Source organism: Vanessa tameamea, chromosome 21, assembly GCF_037043105.1.
Source record: "Vanessa tameamea isolate UH-Manoa-2023 chromosome 21, ilVanTame1 primary haplotype, whole genome shotgun sequence".
NCBI lineage: Eukaryota > Metazoa > Arthropoda > Insecta > Lepidoptera > Nymphalidae > Vanessa > Vanessa tameamea.
This window is the reverse complement of record NC_087329.1, coordinates 8,426,644-8,444,353: the sequence shown is the minus strand read 5'-3', so window position 1 is coordinate 8,444,353 and position 17,710 is coordinate 8,426,644. Positions and strand designations below refer to the sequence as shown.

The 17,710-nt window shown below is 33.0% G+C and overlaps 1 protein-coding gene across 8 annotated transcripts in view; it reads left to right on the top strand.

The window, feature by feature from the left end:
• The window catches only part of LOC113395516 (homeobox protein cut), a 137,070-nt gene that overhangs the window by 44,553 nt on the left and 74,807 nt on the right, over positions 1 to 17,710 (top strand). Inside the window, exon 1 of one of the 8 annotated variants that reach the window (XM_026633106.2) lies at positions 7,398 to 7,622. The exons of the other annotated variants lie outside the window; for them this stretch is intronic. Coding sequence (XP_026488891.1) covers positions 7,596 to 7,622 — 27 coding nt within the window. The 5' untranslated portion in view covers positions 7,398 to 7,595. Of the gene's footprint in view, positions 1 to 7,397; positions 7,623 to 17,710 lie in introns of those variants that run through there. 8 annotated transcript variants of the gene reach the window in all.

Here is a 17,710-nt window from a genome sequence, read left to right as displayed (position 1 = left end):
ATGTATGTAATATACGTACCAATTTACCTAGATATTGAATCAATCACAACACTCAATATGTATGTAAGTACCTACCTAGCTAGGTACTTCCAATTAGAGGTAGTCTATGGTAGTCAATGGAATGACATCGAAATTTGTATAAGTTTCAATACCTATGCTTAGTAAATAAAAACCCGATTTCATCGATTTTGTAAAGAACCCTAACCGTTCGAAACTCAAATGAAGTGAAAGACGCCGATTAAGATTTTCGAAAAAAGAACGACCGTTCATTATGCGTTCAGATTTTAAAACAATACAGCCATTCAGGCATTGGCCTGTTTGAATATAGAATGTGACGGACAGTTCCGGGCAGGCTTTTAACAGTTTATTTTTTTGACAGTTTATTTTGGTTTATGGTCCAATTCTCGTTACCCTCCGGTATCGCCTGTTTTATTATTTAACTACGAACATCTGACCGATATACATATTAAATAATTGATAAAGCAATGCCCGTTACGTAGTACTTGTGATATGAGATGATATTCGACCTAATTAGAGCCTTCGTAATATTATGTTTATTGTAAGATATGCTGACAACCTATATGAAATAAAAGGTAAAGCCAATTGTATATGGTAGACTATTGCTTGCTCATGATTGGTTAAATAACTAATTAATTAATTCAATTAATTTTATCTTACTATTAGTAAAAACCTACTATGAAGTGTTAGTAGTTAGTACTCATTTTTTGTGCTTCTCAATACTTATATTTCTAATACAAAAGTAAACCTTTAACAGTTTATTTGTTTATTGTTATTGATAATAATTATTCTGTTCGATCAAACTCGATCATTCTAATAAGTCTATAATTCTAAGAAAAATTTATAAGTACTAAGATATAGATAAAAAATACTTTACACATACAAACATATAGAACCGATTGTGTCTTAATAAAACTACCTGTAGTGCTGTCTTAATATGACACGTTTCAAACAATAATAAAGTGCCTTCATTTGTCGTCCAATAAATAGTTTAATAAAGATTTATTGACAACAAAAAAAAGTATCTCAGAACCAACAGTCCTAGGACTGAAAGGTATAAGTTATAAGTCACAATTCTACAACAATAGCAATCGACAAAAGGTGATCGTAACGCGTATTCAAAATGGAGTCATTTATTCGGATCCGATATGGCGTCGGAGCAATTTGTGGGCAACAGTGATTGATCCCGGCGATACATCACTCGCTTTTTTCTATGAAAAATTGCCATAATCGACTTTAAAACTCATTAGGGCCAAGACAAAGGAACCCGCCATTCGTCTAATTTGTTCCTCGATCGACTTGATTGAGTTTTTTTTTTTATTAATAAAAAATTGAGCTATTTAATCTGTAGACATTATAATGTTATTAATTTAGTTATTTTTTTTTTAATAAGATCCGTGCATTAAACTTTTTAGGGATGTTTTTGTGTTTCACTGACAGATGCAAATTAAAAAAAAAACAATATTAATAATTGTCATGTATTATAACACCCGTAACAATGCAAGCGGATTGAGCTCTGGACTTTGACAGCTCATGCCACACTAAAAAACAAAACTATGCATTGTAGACTCGCGCGCATTTGTCCTCCATCATCGGCGCTACATTCACAATCGCTGACAGCAGGAAACGGCAATAATGCCGCACGGGGGACAGAAATCATAAACAATATTTATAATTCTTAAAAAAAATGCGTTCCAAATTTGAATACGAAGCGATTAAAGGTGTGCTCCGACATAAAAGGGAAGTGGAAAAAAAATCGAATCCGTCACAATGCCTTCGATAATTCAAATTGGGATAGAAAAAAGTTTGTCGCCGTCACCATTCAAATTAGACGACGAGATAATTAGGGTTCCGTAGGTCAAGAATCAAAACTTGATGCAATTTTTTATTTTTTATTTCTTAAACTTGGAAATACGATACGTAAGCAGATGCTTCATAATTCTTATTAATGTCAAAAATTAATAGTAACATATACTCATCCCGTCAGTACCAAACCGACTCTAACTTATCGATACTTCGAATGTATCGCTTTGTATTTGAATAAGTGTTACATTAATATTCTTTTGTGATAATTTCGAATTCGGAACGCCCACGCGCTATTGTCTCGCGAGTTATTGGCTCATTAGTGACATGTCGTTTTGTCACGATTTGAATTTTTGATTTTCGAATCGAACGCAATTGATTCATGTACAGGGAAGGAAATGGAGTGAGTGAATGATCTATTTGTTTTGGGTGTGTGCCAGTGCGCGATACTTGGAGGTCACACGGTCATTCAACGTAAAGTTACATTGAACGAGCTTTTATGTTACGAAATGTGTAAGAAAAAAAAATCTTTGTTATACATTCGAAGCGACTATTAGCGAAATATTATTAATTGTTGTAATTGTTTCAATACTGATTATAATTTTGGTAACATTGATAATCATAAAAAATCCTTAATTTTATTCCTTTTTTTAATTTAAAAACTAAACATTGCAATCGACTCTCGAATATAATCGATCGACTGGATCCAGGGAGGTCTGACGGAAGGATCATCTACATTAGCATACGTAATTCTCGTCTTCCCCACGTGGGCGAAGGGCATTGTTCAAATATATCTCGGTTTTTGTGACCCTTCGGGAGATATGCGTAACACGGTAGGAATGAATGGATCGACGCTTTTGATTTATAAAAAAGTACAAGATTATTCGATACAAAGAAACATGTATGACACGTATTTTGAAATAAGAGAGCGATTTATAATAACAGCGTAAGTACAAAGTACTGTATTTATAAGTGGCTTTACAAACATACCAACTGCATTGCCTACGTTATGACGATTAAAAACTGTCTAACAAAATACTTCAAAGACCTGAAGTTTTAACTTAACTACGAAAGATAAAGACAACGTTAAATCTATAAATATTAAACAAAACACAACATTTCAAGTACATTTCGTTAAAAATATAATATAAAAAAAAAACAAATGTCGCATTCCCACTAGAGACATCATTCAAAATAAATCGTACTCGCGTTCCCCAACTCCCAAACAATATTAAAAGAACGTCAGGAACGAATGAACGAATGAAACCATGACATTACCGGTAATCATGCTTTATGAGTTCCCGCCAAAATAGACAATATGGCCGCCGTTGACACGTATCCTTGTGAAAAGTTAAAACTGTCCGACTCTCGTTATTGGCATTCGTATAACGTCATTAATGTGTTCATTAAATTTTTTATCGTTTCTATTCCGAGACGGCAGAATCTGTTATAAGAATATTTCGTTTACATTTTTACATTAATTTATTTTTAAATTGTAAGTTATTTTGATGTCGGATTTAGACATCATTAGAATTTTAGGATTCTGTAGCTAAACAAGCGCCATTGTTTCAGTACCGATCTGTACCTATGCAATGCCCTCGGTCGAGTTATTAGTTATTATTTATAGTTCACTGTCAAGTTATTTATTTAGTCTAGGAGTCGTACATCAGATATTTCCAACGTTATCAATGCAGACACAGACGTTCCATTATTAGTCATTATCGTTAATTTCCGTTCAATATAATAGCGACATTGTAACCGTCACAAAATATTTTATCAATAGCAACATTGCGATATTTCGTTTGAAATTAGAATCAGTACCGTATCCGTTTCCGTTCGATATTTAAACTGCGTGTTCGAATTAAGAACGCGTTCCAAATAGATGATAAGCGGGAATGAATTAGAAACAATTGAATTCCGCGGATGCGTTTGAATTTCGAAACACGTTTTAAAATTGGAATTTATTAAATTAGAATGAAACATTGTTATGAAGCACCTGAACCGTAGTGATTTTTTTTCGTTCGGAAACAAGATAGCAAGGGAAGAAGCAATAACCATTAAAAGCTTGCGGAGGGCCGTTCAAAAAGTTTTCTTTTCAATAACGCGTCTAATATTCAAATGAGAGGCACTAAGGCGAGGAATTCTTAGCGATATATCATCGAAGCTAATCAGATTTTTCCTTGCAAAGTACATTTCGTAAATTTTCCGGAGATTAAATGGGGGTAGTTATGGAGCCGGGATAATTTAATTGTTCCATTAAATTTGAATACAAATTATATATTGCATATACTTGCTAATCAATGCTATAATTAATTCCACTATTATAAATAGGTACATTATTGTTGACAGAAATTATATAAGTCACTAAACGTTTCATTTCATAAGTCATTAATATAATGAAAAAACCTTTCGTGTTCCGACTCTAGCTACAACGAACAGCGCAAAAATAAAAAATAAAAATAATCGAATCGTCTTAAATTCTAAATTCGCTATCGGTAATTCAAAATACGAACACAATATCTGAAGCAATCCCCGACCAATCCCGCGTCACTTGGCGAACTCTCAATACTCCGGAGCGCCATAAAAAATAATTTAAATTGCTCTTACAGTGACTTCGGTATCGCGGAACATTTGCATACTAAAATAATGCAAAAATCTATGCGCGGAACGCATTCGCCTCGTTTCCTTTCTCACCCGACGACCGGCGCTAACAAATGTTGCTATGCACTTTGGAATATTTTGTCTTTATTTGTTCATTTAAATTGTAGATTTTTGCCTAAGCTGCTGTAGTTGGGCGATATTTAAATATTGCTATACATTTTGTAGGTACCTCATTAATTTATTTTGTAGATCGAAACGAGCGTTATGTCAAAATACTTTTTTAGATATCTACCAACCTATTTTCTGCTAAGTTCTGGTAATCATTGCATTTAACTGTATGTATTATCTAATATTAATATATTATGTAACTAAAAATTAAAATATAAATTCAAAATACTAAAAAGTTAGTTATAAAATTAATTTATATTTTGTTTTGATGTAATTATTAAAAAGATAGACAAATTGACGCAATCTCTATCTTTCGAGCAATGGAGACGAGCCTAAGCATTAGACGCGTGGGGCAAAGAAATTTTATGTGTTATTTTTTTCTTGTTTTGAAATATGCGCGCCGTTAGGTTATTTATGGCCTCCATAGAGGTTATATTTCGGGAAGTAATGAGGTTTCGTTCGGAAAGGGCAATTTGAATGTGCGTAGATTGAGTCGTTAGGCGCTCATCGGTTACAGCACTTAGGAGTTTCCTCGTTCCTGAACGTTCGCTCGATCGTGCGATTTAAAATGTGGCAAAACATTAAATTTATATTTTTTGAAAATAGAACGTTATTTAAAATGGATTCATTCGATTAACGAATTCACTTTAACGATTATGATATAATGATAAATATTCAATTTTATATGAACTAATAAATATAATTGTACTTAGGTAGGTTACGTATACTCGGTATCTCGGGATTATTCTTTAAAATAAGAAAACGTTATTTAATTAAACATTCATTATTGTCTAAAATGACACAGAATTATTTATTATTGATGGTAATAGTTATTACAACAATAATGATTCATTAAATCCAGTTATAAACTGAAAGTCATTATATCCGGACACGGTAGATAAAACACACCAAACCCACCAGATGAAGATCCGATAACGAGTTATAAAAAAATAACTTCAACCGTTATTTATTTTTATTAATTTAACAATTAAACGTTGCTAAGTGTACCGTGACAAGTTCAACGTACGCTTTCGATACCAGAGGGCCAAAATTTCATATTTCGAATGTTCGAATGTATGTTGAAAAAAAATACAAGTGTTCCGTATGATATTGTTCTATTTTTAAATTGGTTATTTAATTCGTTTATATTTTCTTTAAAAATAAATTAAATACTAAAATTAAAATGATGTTCCTATTAGAATAATATTATAAACGTAATATTTTGTGATTTTTTCACAGCCGTTTATTGAAACTCCACGCGGTATTCTAATCATAATTCGAATGCTTTAATTTAAATTTACGCCGCATGTAATTCTAAATTCAAAATTGTATTAATACGAACAATAACCGCTGAGCGCATTGAATGTCTGAAACAATATTTTTTCTCATAAAAAAATTGATCACTCGTTAACCAATAATGAACTTTAATTACAAAGATGTACGTCTTAAAATTGTTTAACGATGCGCTTCGTAATCGCGATCATAATACAGATTAATGATAATTAATTAAAAAATATGTATTCAAAGAGCTGTTGGTTTCCAAACTTAAAGCCAACGAATCGTTTCGCTCCATATAGAATTAGGCTTTTTTTATAATGTCATATTTTAATTAATACAATCACCTCATATATATTAAAATTATTAGAAATTATCTTTAAATTAAAAAGAGTTATTGACGGGAATATAATTAAAAAACTTAATGAAAAAAACGAAGTTAAAAACACGTTTTCGAATTAATAATAATCTTAATTCAGTACCAACTATTAATCTCTGTTGCATCAGTTAAAACTTCAAATCGATCCCATACTTTCTCACGTACAATATTAATATGCAAATAATTAAAACCGATCAAACCCTCACCTTAGCATGTAGGTCAATAAATTAAAAAAAAATTAAAACCAGAAACCAGTCCGAGTATCCGATCGTGCATAAATCTCTCACCCCCGATTGTTCTATGATTTATTCTCGAACTTGCATATGCTAATGCGGGATAAATATATTTTCTCAATAATTATTCGATATTATTTTCGAATCCGGTTCACTTCGGGTGTTTAATATGCGAATAATAATTAGTGTTTCCTCGTTTTTCTGTCTGTTTCTCACGAAAGGGTGCGGGATCAGTTGGAGCTCGTTGTTATCTGGGGTCATGTCTAGTCTAATTATTCAATAATATATTCAATATATGCATTTATTTTATATTTCAGATTCAATTCAATTAATGTTCAAATTTTAAACTTTTTAAATTTACTGATTATAGTTAACGTATTAACAATATAACAACTTAAAAAATATCGATTATTTTACAGTTCTCAAATTCCTTTTTTAATTAAAAACATGCACAAGCTCGTAGTGAATTCTTATATTTACGTGCTCAGTATTTCGGAGACATCAAATTATTCCTAACACTTCATCTGCTCACGATCTATCGTTCTGTATCAAAACGCAGACATGAATGAGAAACGTCCCATTATTCATTCTTACGCTAGATAAGTAAAGGTGCATTATAAAAAAACCATTTCCGATACTCGTATTATTCACGAGACTAAACATCAATACATTGACATCTGGCCTCGAGGGTGAATTAACCCTAATCTTATCTGAGATGTATACAAAGACGCATCATATATTTAAACCTGTTTTACCGATTGATTCCGATATTAAATGTCGTGAATGGGGTCGGTTATTTGCATATGATTTCTTTGGCTATGCAAATGTTAGTTTCGAAGGAGGCACAGAGCTTGGGAGCGTTATGTTAATTACAGAGATAAGGAGCTATGCGTTTATCTGTGTGTCAGTTGCTTGCGCGCGTCTGATGCGACGAGGTGTTCGAATTTTGAACTTGTCAATCTTGACAGCGCGCGCTTTTCACAACTTTTTTTACAACTGAAAATTCGGATACGCATATAAATATTTTTAAAAATTGTTACTTAATTAATTATTAATTCTCATGTTAGTGTATAAAGTGTAAATGAATTGAAAGTGCTTCGTACTCAAAAATAAAAATTATGAAAATTCGGAATTATTATATGGAGGTAAGTTTAAATTTATTTAAGGTAATTCTGATTACATAAAAACTAAATTATTTTTAAATACAGCTATTGTGTTATTTATATTTTTTCTTATTACTTATTTTTTTAATTAAACATATTATTGATAAATTGCTTTCATTAAATATAATTTTTTAAGTTTTTAGACTGTGAAGACTTGAAATCTTTATCGAAATTGGTTCACTAGTTTTTCAGGTCAACCAAAAATTAATAAAAAATACTTAAGCAAATTTGTGTTAACACCGTTTAACATGGATATATAAAAATAAATTCGATTGATAATAGAATACATTTTTATATACGAAGTATTACATTATAAATAGTAAAATTTGTTGAGTAGATGATTGTGAGATCATAGACAGATAGACCAATAAACAAACGTCGAACGCTTCATCGATACTTACGAATGCGAAAGTAACTCTTGCTTTTTCACGGCCAAAATCAAAATATGCTTTATCCAAGTAGCACTTTTGAATCGACATTTTACAAAACTATATTAAACGATCAAACCATTGAACCGGATTTGTTGGAATTTGTTTTGAAGCAAGCTTGAACCACAAGTAAGGATATAAGCTCCGAACCGATGGTAACTTCACACAAACTTAAACGTATTTTTGTTTATGAATAAGAAACTTGAAATTAAAATGTGTAAATCTTTTTATAAAGTCTAAAGCTTCTATCGCGATGGTAAACCAAATAACTTTATGAGCATAGATAGATATATATATATAACTTAAAGTTAAGGTTTTCACAACATTATTACTTAACAATGAATTGTCTGTTGGTATTGTGATTGTTAGAACGAGTAGGTTTCTTAGAGATTTGAATGAGTGATTGAAAAATTTAAGCAACTAGATATGAACTTGTCAGTTTAGATCCTATTAAATACTTTTTGTCTTTAATTTACTTAAAATGTAAAAGTAAGTGCATAAAAATAATGCTTCTTTACTTATTTAATTTTAAAAAAATCTTACGATGTATTCTAGTTTCGAATATAGAACCAGGAAATGTGTCTCATGTTGTTGCTGTCGGTACAGCACGCAGTCAGCACGCATTAAAATTGATCAACACATAACGACGTTATCCACATAATGCGGACCCTACTCAGCGGTCACTTCGACAGCGGTTGCCAACCTTTTCCAAATTTCCTACACCGCCCCCCCCCTCTCATTTTCAACCCACTTTTTACGTCAATGTTTTTCTATAGAAGCCACGTATAAATGAATGCCGAGGGATATCAAAACATCTCCTATCGGGGAGGGAAGTTTTTAGGGAAAAGGATTATGTAGCGACAAGGATGCCCTTTAGAACGTGGGGTGGTGACTCGCCTAGTTTGTTTTTGATCGCTCGTTAGATTTATTGAAGCATAATTTGGACAAGTCATTAACTTACGATTTCGATACATCGACAAACACATACGAAAATGTATTATATGCTTATATAAATAGAAATTAATGAATATTTAATTTTATCATTATACCCTTGACATAATAAACTGTTAGGAGATATAACATCTAGATTTGTTACTTCCACTGGTGACGGTGAGGCTGGTACATTTTTGCCCAAGGAATTGGAGTAGCGATTTAAAGGGGAGAAGCTGCTAGCATTCTTATCTCCACTTCGCGTAGTCTAAATATACAATGAATAAAAGTCAAATGAATTTAAGACATTCAAAACTGCGATTTGTATATATTCAAAAATTCAAAGTAAATGATACAATAACAAATTAATATAAATATACTTAAGTTTACAACGTCATTTCTAAACCTCACTCTTTCGAACCTTGAGATTTTTCTGCTAATATTAATTCTTCATATTGACGTACGCTAAACTCGCCTCCGGGGTTAGGGTGTGAAAGGGTGACCGATGGGGGGGTGGAGGGGGTCAGATAACGCGGGAGACATAAAGCGTAGGAGATCGCTAATTCATCATAAGTTAAAGGGTTTTTATGTACGCTCTCTCGGACGATACTCTTTGTACGGTGTGCAAAAAAGGTTGGCGATGTCTGGAGCGATAGCATTCGGGATTAAAAAAATCGACGCCTCTCAAAGGCTAAACGTAGATGAGTTATTAATTAACTTTTAGGGAAATTTCAGGTCTAAAGGATTTAAAGGACACGGCAGAACTCTGAGTACCTACTCTCAGAGTGCATTGATCATTTTGTACTGAAATTAGTAGCTCCGGATCTTTTTGATAATCACCAATTAAACATACTTAATAAAATACATATATTTGAAATATCCTATTATTTTTTAAAACATTTCAACTAAAGTCACTGTCAAGAAGGTATATACTAACAAGTCAAGTCTTAAACTAAGAGTCAATAGAGCTCAGTGGTCATGTGAACTGTTTCCAAAAAATACGGTTCCAAACCGGGCACACGACCGAACTTTCACAAGGTTAATTTAAGTTTATAGCGCGTCTCGTACACACCGTCAAGGGGATATTCTTCATGAGTTGACCAGCTACCAAATAAGTCCCAAGCCTTCTCAAAAGAGGGGACCCCCTAGCCCAGCAGTTGGGTACTAACAGTTTGTTACATAATATATACAGACAATTTGACTAAAACGACTGTTACAAGTATTCCGGCAACGTATAAATTGGCTCAGCCCCGTACACGACATCCCTCTCAGATCGAGTTTAAAAATCGGGAATCGGTTATCCACGTGAAAGTTACCCGTGTTGAATTGTCGACGTTCCCAATATCAAACGCACGGTTAAAGTTCGTACAGTATTCGTTTTTTTAACTTTCAAACTTTTGCAATGAAATGATTCGAATTATTGCATTTCCGATACAAAATGCGACTGTTTTAGATATCGATACGCTGCTTTAGTTACGACTATGGAAATATTGCCTGAATCATGTTTTTTTTTTTATTAATTAATGTAGAGTCATATGCAGCCTCAGGCGAATTTTAGTCCATGGTCCGAGGGTGAAAAAAACCGTCGCGCAATGGGGCGCCTCACCGATATTGGCCAAGTCTTAGACCATTGATGAGGCCCAAAAGGTATCTTAAAAACCCTTTTTTTGGGGGTAGATATCCAAAATACTGCCTGTAAGGCGTTTGTTATACTAAAGGCTATGCAGCGTACTTAATTATTTTCTTTAATATTATAAACGATATCTCGAGCGCCACCGTTTACGTAAAAGTACTCTAATAGTCTTAACTCAATCGGTTGAACGACGAATCCAAACACAGATAATAAAAAAAACTGCTTGCATAAAATAGAATATCTTATCCTATATTTCGATTTTTAAATATTATAATGTAACTTATTATGAATTAATTAATGATCAAAATAGAACTAGCATAATTGAAGGCTTAGTTATTAATCAGGTATGTACAAAAACCATTACACGACGGATGGTTTAATAAGGCCTGTCGTAAGTTCAAACCGTGGTGTGTCATCGATTCGCGCGCCGTTAGGAACGCGATCCGTTTCTAATTGGGTTCAGATTCTTGACTCAGTACGATACGAGAATAGACGGATTCTTTTTTTGTTCGACGCGTCTAGATGCTGTGCTCTTGATCTCTTTCTATCACCTGATAGATTTACTTAGGTATTTCATTATGGATGTTGGATTTATAGAGTTTAAATAATTCACGTTTTAAAATTTCGAATATACGACGAAAAAACTAAATACTGTGATAGAATGTTCGAGTTTCGAGTTCGAATCACCTTCATTGTACGAACATATATTTTTTAGATATATTTACTTATATATCACTATATCATCACCCAAACATAATACAAAATATCTTAAATCATCTTACTCGTACATATTCTAAAATATATCGCACCAGAGATCGCCCCTTCCGTTTAAAACCTTTAAGTAAGTCCCGAGTCGGCGAGTATTTATCAAAATCCATCCTCAATTAATTCTATTTTGTTAAAATCCAAAACTTCACTTTTAATCCGATCGATCCCCATTAATACCCCTTTCCCTACCCTTTTACGATACTTATAATTGCATCATAGTATATTGATCTAGTTACGCGAATCGTGTTCGAAGCAATTCGTTAGGGTGTGAATAGCTTGTGATATTCATAATTAAATATTGTTTAATAAATTGTTAAATGGATTTGCATTTTGTCGGCTCTAATAAAGTTTAAGGAATACTTTAAAATGTAACACAGAACGATATCTGTGTACTCAAATGATCGCTTTTAAAAAGTCTGATTCGAATAGATTTGTCTGAAAACACTTTTCAAGTTTACTGAAGGACATATCATATAAAAAATATGTATAAAAAATATTTAGTAATACAATATTAAATAGACGATAAAAATTCGTGTCAAGTTTGTTGATTTACATAAAATTCAATATAAATTTCATTGATAAATTATTTTTGGTTCGCTTTTAATATACATATTTGGTAAAAATAATTGAAAAATTTGTATTCATTTTGAGACAATGTGATTTTCATTACCAGTAAATATTCTCAGAATTTTAAACTTTCAAGCCAATTCTCTGCCAAGCGTAAGATAAGAATCTAATTGGCTTATTATTTTTACCCTTCGTATAGAAGTGTAATAATAACCGTCGATGCAAGGAAACCCGCGTGCGCGAACCAGTCTCGAACCGAACCGATCTCCACCTTTGGGGGGGGATATAATTAAAAGGCTAACAGAAAATCGTGAGTAACTTAATTCTGATGCCTATTTGTATCTCATCGGCGCGCCCGAAGTTTCCGAAAGTTTACTCCAAGTTTTGAACTCTGTCGTTCGGTAATATTTGCAGCGTCGACTTTTAGTTCGTTTCGTTAATTTATAATTACACTTAATTGGTTATCTGTCTGTTTTGAGATTAGCTCCGGGGTGTCAACGTCTCGAGACGTACACTGTTTCAATACGAATATTGATAAAATTGTCGGATTTGTTGGAATAAATTAAAAATATTGTAAAAATCGGATTTTCTTAAGTTCATCGATACTTAACTGTTACCCACGTTTGTCCGCGCTTTTTTTGTTTAGTTTTTTTTTAAAAGATAAGTATAAATACGTTGAATTTCTTCAGTATATCATTTTAAGGAAACGAAACAATAACTATCTAAATGCTGATTCATAGTCACACGAACAAGCAAAAGTTTCATGATGTAAGTAAACAGATTAAAGCATCGTTAATATGTATAATACGGAATACGGATACCTAATCACCCCCTCTAAAACAGTACCAAACGCATACTCAATCAAAGGGTTAAAATTCTAAATAAATTCGACGATCAAAGAAACAATTAGTCGAGACGAAGACTATTTATTTCAGTGGATCGACATGCAGACGTTCGACCGTGGTGATGTATAGTGAATGGGATCCATTGATGCGCGTGCGCCGACAGCCGCGCGCTTGGACCGCTGCCATCTTTGTTTCAAATGTCGAATCCATTTGATGCGGTCGTGTGTCGATTTTTTTTTGTCGCCCGTTGATTTAATGTAGGTTATCATAAAATTAGAATGCGTTTTGATTTACTAATCATTCATTAAAGTATATAGCTGTCATATTGAGTTTGTTGTTGTAATTTGAATTTAGAACGTCTTGAGATAAGTGCATACGTTTTAAGATTCGCGCACATGCAACTGCGACTAACCAAGAGCTTCAACATGTACTTTGCCTGTTGTAATGTTATATCGTTTACTTGGAAACTTATAAAATAATCAAAATAAATATGTCTAGGTATAACGATTTTTGTTCTTTTAGCTTATTATTGTAAGTAATAATGTCATTCGAATTGCTCATATAAAATATGACAATATTTCTCTTCCCTCAAATATTGCAATGTCGCGTCACAAAGGTGTTTCACAAATCAAACACCCTTGTGACGCGACATATTAAGATTGACACTATGTCAAATAACAATCACCTTAGACATTCAAATAATAAAAAAAACAAGAAAAAATATTAGACAATAACAAAAAACACAAGTTCAAATAATACTATTTAAATCCTTGCGTGACGATTTCTAAAGCCGCGTAAAGAAATTCAATCCAAACAAATAATTTGTAAAATATTGCCTATAATTGTAGACATGATATGGGATAGTACAGAATAGTTAGAATTTTGAAATTAATAATAACAGCAAGTCGATAGAAAGTTATTTGGTGATGCCAACACTTGCTAATGCTGGTAGGTTCGCTTCCCACCGAGCAGGTGACTGCTCGAAATAACAAAAATAAAAAAAACAAATGACCTGTCAAGCAATTCGCCTTCCTCAAATAAATTAAAAAAAAACAATGAGGGTTAAGTGTCTAGATGTAATTCTAGAGTGGCTTTAAATTAAATGTTCTAATTTGTTTAAACAAAAGCGTTATCAACAATACATTAGAGACTCACGCGCAACCCATGATCATTCTCAGATCGCATTTAAACAATATTTAAACCATCTCATTAAGATGCGCATCTTTTCGCACGCATTGTCTATGTACCGTTGCCTGGTTGGTCCAAGATTCGAATCTATCTAGCTACTCAATGTTACGCCCCGTCTGCCAGTCGAAACTTTATCAGATACAGCGCATCCGATTAAGGTCGGAAACAGTTTGTCTTGACATACATTAATAGTTACAAATGTTTATTTTATTTTTAAATATATACACATTAAGAACAAAGCTTAATCTAGTGTCTAGTGTTTGGCTTGTGCCCCAGTATAGTAAGTACATTATTTTTTTTTAGACTAACGTTCAAACGTTCCCCCTTCTTCAAAAATAATTCTAAAGTGCCAATATATATAACTGGACGAACAAATTAATTAAGATTTTATTATACATCCATAGAACTCCATAATAATCTCGATAAATGGCATCTGTCAAATTAGAATTCGATAAAAAAAAATCAACAAAAAGAATCGCCAATTAAAATCTCGTTCCGTTCCCTCTATCGAGTAAGTTATCGTTCCAATATGGCAACATTTCTAATAAAACAAACAAACCTCGAATTTCGGTTATTTCAGAAGTTCTAACAATCAAATGATTGTCCCGCTGAGCTCGATGCGGCAACACCTATAGATTTCTGAACTTTGCCCGCCCAACCGATACAGCTATAGACTAGTAATATGTAGATATGGCAATGACAACATTAATACTAATGATTATTACCATAAACAAAAAAACTATATAAAAAAAATTGCCTTAAAATCCAGATGCAAGATTAGTCACAATTAAAAAGATCAGAATTAGGAATTTTAAATTTCGAACAAGATTTCGTTTCGACGTTTCTTAAGGTCGGGGTGTTGTATTTTCATAAATCTTGATGGTTTTATTTTACCAATAAAATAGTAACTTTTCGCACCACATTGCATAAATTTGTTTATCTCTTTGTTATGAATATATCTTTTTGAAATGCCATTGGTTAAATCAATTTATAAATGATTATCGAATTTCCGTTATCATTAATAATTAATTTCATCTAATTGAACACATTATTTATTTTAATTGATAACACTAAATAGTTTATTAACTTAAAACGATGACTCCCAGAGGCAAAGGGTTTTCGGTACAAAACTAAACCCTCGTTGATCATTGACTTTATGCCAGCAGGTGCGAGGTTCGTTCGGTTTTATTGACTCGCCTCCACTCCACTAACTCAATATTTGCTTGTTAATGCACTACACCCACGCCGAGATTTCGTTCATATTTTGCATGTCGAACTATAGATCAGTATAAATATGCAGAAATGCCGTTAAGGTTGTTTCGTTATATAACTGTGTAGACTAATTTAAACGTATTGACAATGATTTATGTTAAGTATCTTGTAATGTTAAGTAAATAATATTTATAAACCTAATGTCGACAAAGTCCTGTGACAACTTTTACATTAGACATCGAGTGTCTCGCCATTAAAGAAGGTGACATCGGTCACACCACATCAAATACAATGGCACTATTCCGTGCCGAAATTCGAATGACATCCGATTTCATTTTGTAATAACACATAAAACAAACCAATTCCAGAGATTGAACGTCACTAGGCAAACCGCCCGCGAAAATTACCGAAAACACACGAAAATTCAAATGTGGAACGCCCGAATCACCAATCGGATTATCGTTCTACATGTATAAAAGACGAAAATTCGCGCGAGTTCTTACCCCTTCCGCCCCCCGTGGGGAGGCAGGGGAGCTAATGGCAGCGCCACTCGGATTCATTAGTAAATTAGAAAGCGGATGAGTCCAAAGTTACGAAAATTCAATATCTAATAATGATTAGCTCCGCTCTCCTAATACCTGTCTATCGCCAATAGACGCAAGTTACAAAGCGCCCGTTGAGTTTGTCAATCCGAGTTTGAGTTCGTTCCGAATTATGCCGAATTGAATTATTTAGTTTCCGATTGGATTCTGTTTGGATACTCGTTTGGGTTTTGTGTTTGCGATCTACCTGACTCCGGCTGACAAATTCATGCTTCGCGGCATTTGTTTGTGTGAATCCGAACGTTGTCAATGGCCCGAGTCCGTCGTGTGTGGAGCCGACATTAAACCGTATAGAATAGATGCGGTCAGCCCGTGTGCAACTAGCGCTATCCGCCTCGTATTTTTCATTCGATTTTCAAATATTTTAGCGGCAGATTATTTCGTTCCGAGGCTGTCGAAACGCGTTTCCTTTGCGTTGTCTACGAAATGAGCTTCAAAAATAAAACTCTTGGAAGGTAATTCGATGCCGGCAGTAAATTAAAACTGACATTGAGAGATTAAGAGCTCGTACCTTGAGTGTGTTGTATCGACTGGAGGGAAATAGACAAACATTATTTTTTAATATCGTCCGAATTTACGGTAATTTGATTACGGGTATCTTTTCAATTTATTCTAAATAAGGAGCAGGCTTAGCTATTTAATTTGTGTTCGAAATTTAAAAAAAGAATAACGGTGATACACGTGTACTTTATATTGAGTTATTTAATAAAAAGAAATATATTTACGGACACAGGATAATCAGAAATATAAATATAATTTAATATCTCGATATAATAATATAAAACCCTCTTATGATTCTTTTGAACGTATCTTTTACGATATTATTCGTAATAAAGAATAGATACAGATATAAAGGATGGTCAGAGGGGAGCAGACAAAGGAGATATAGGTAAATAAACTTGACGAAACATTTGTTGCGCTAAGAACGTATAGACAGGACGTGACACAAAAAATATTTGTTAAAAAAAAATTAAATTTCGATTTTTTTTACGTTGGCTTATCGAAGTACCGCCAATCGGAGAGAAGAACTTTGCCCAGAAGTGGGACATTTCAAAATCAAATATGAAAGTCGTTTGTTACGTCATTACGTCTAAAAATATAGTATTTTTATATTTAACATAAGCGCTAAATAATAAATCGATCATTAGTTAAGAACAATATTATAATATTAAATAAAAGTATTCTTATTAAAAGTGTTCAGTTCTATTTCGTCGTTACGTTGGATCGTGCTCAGTAGACCAAAACGGAGTCCCTTAAGCCTTAAACGATTTCAGCTAATACTTTAATAAAAATGTTCACAAAGACAATTGGAAAAATTTATTAGGAATAACAATGATGGTCGTTTACTTTGCCTTCATATTATTTTATTTATAAATTCATCTTCGTTCATTTATAATTCCATTTGTCACAGAAGTACATGTGTGTAATATTTCTTTTAAATTTACGACTCGAGAACTCAAATCTAAATTTCTTGAGAAAGTATAATTTTTTAATTTAATAGAATATTTAGTGCATTGTAAGATTTAAAAAAACAAACTCAAAAGTCCAATGTTGTTACAGTGTATGATTGAAGCCTATACTCAATAATAAAATTTAAAAAAAAAACGTATCGCCTGTATAAGTACCTACGAGACCTGAATATTGTAACCCCAAGGGATATTTTTACCACAACTGTAGTTAAGCCTTCGATATTCGTACATCAAGGCAAATAAAAACTCAATTAATGAAGCCATCGCCGGCTAGGTATCGAGGGTCCCTCCGGCCAAAAAACATCCTTCACGCCCAAGCACCAACCTTTATCATATTTATTTTATTTCAATTCCGTACAAATTTAATCCTTTTCCATTAATTAGTGACCGCTCCCCGTATAATGCGGGCCCCACCCTTCGAGCGTTAA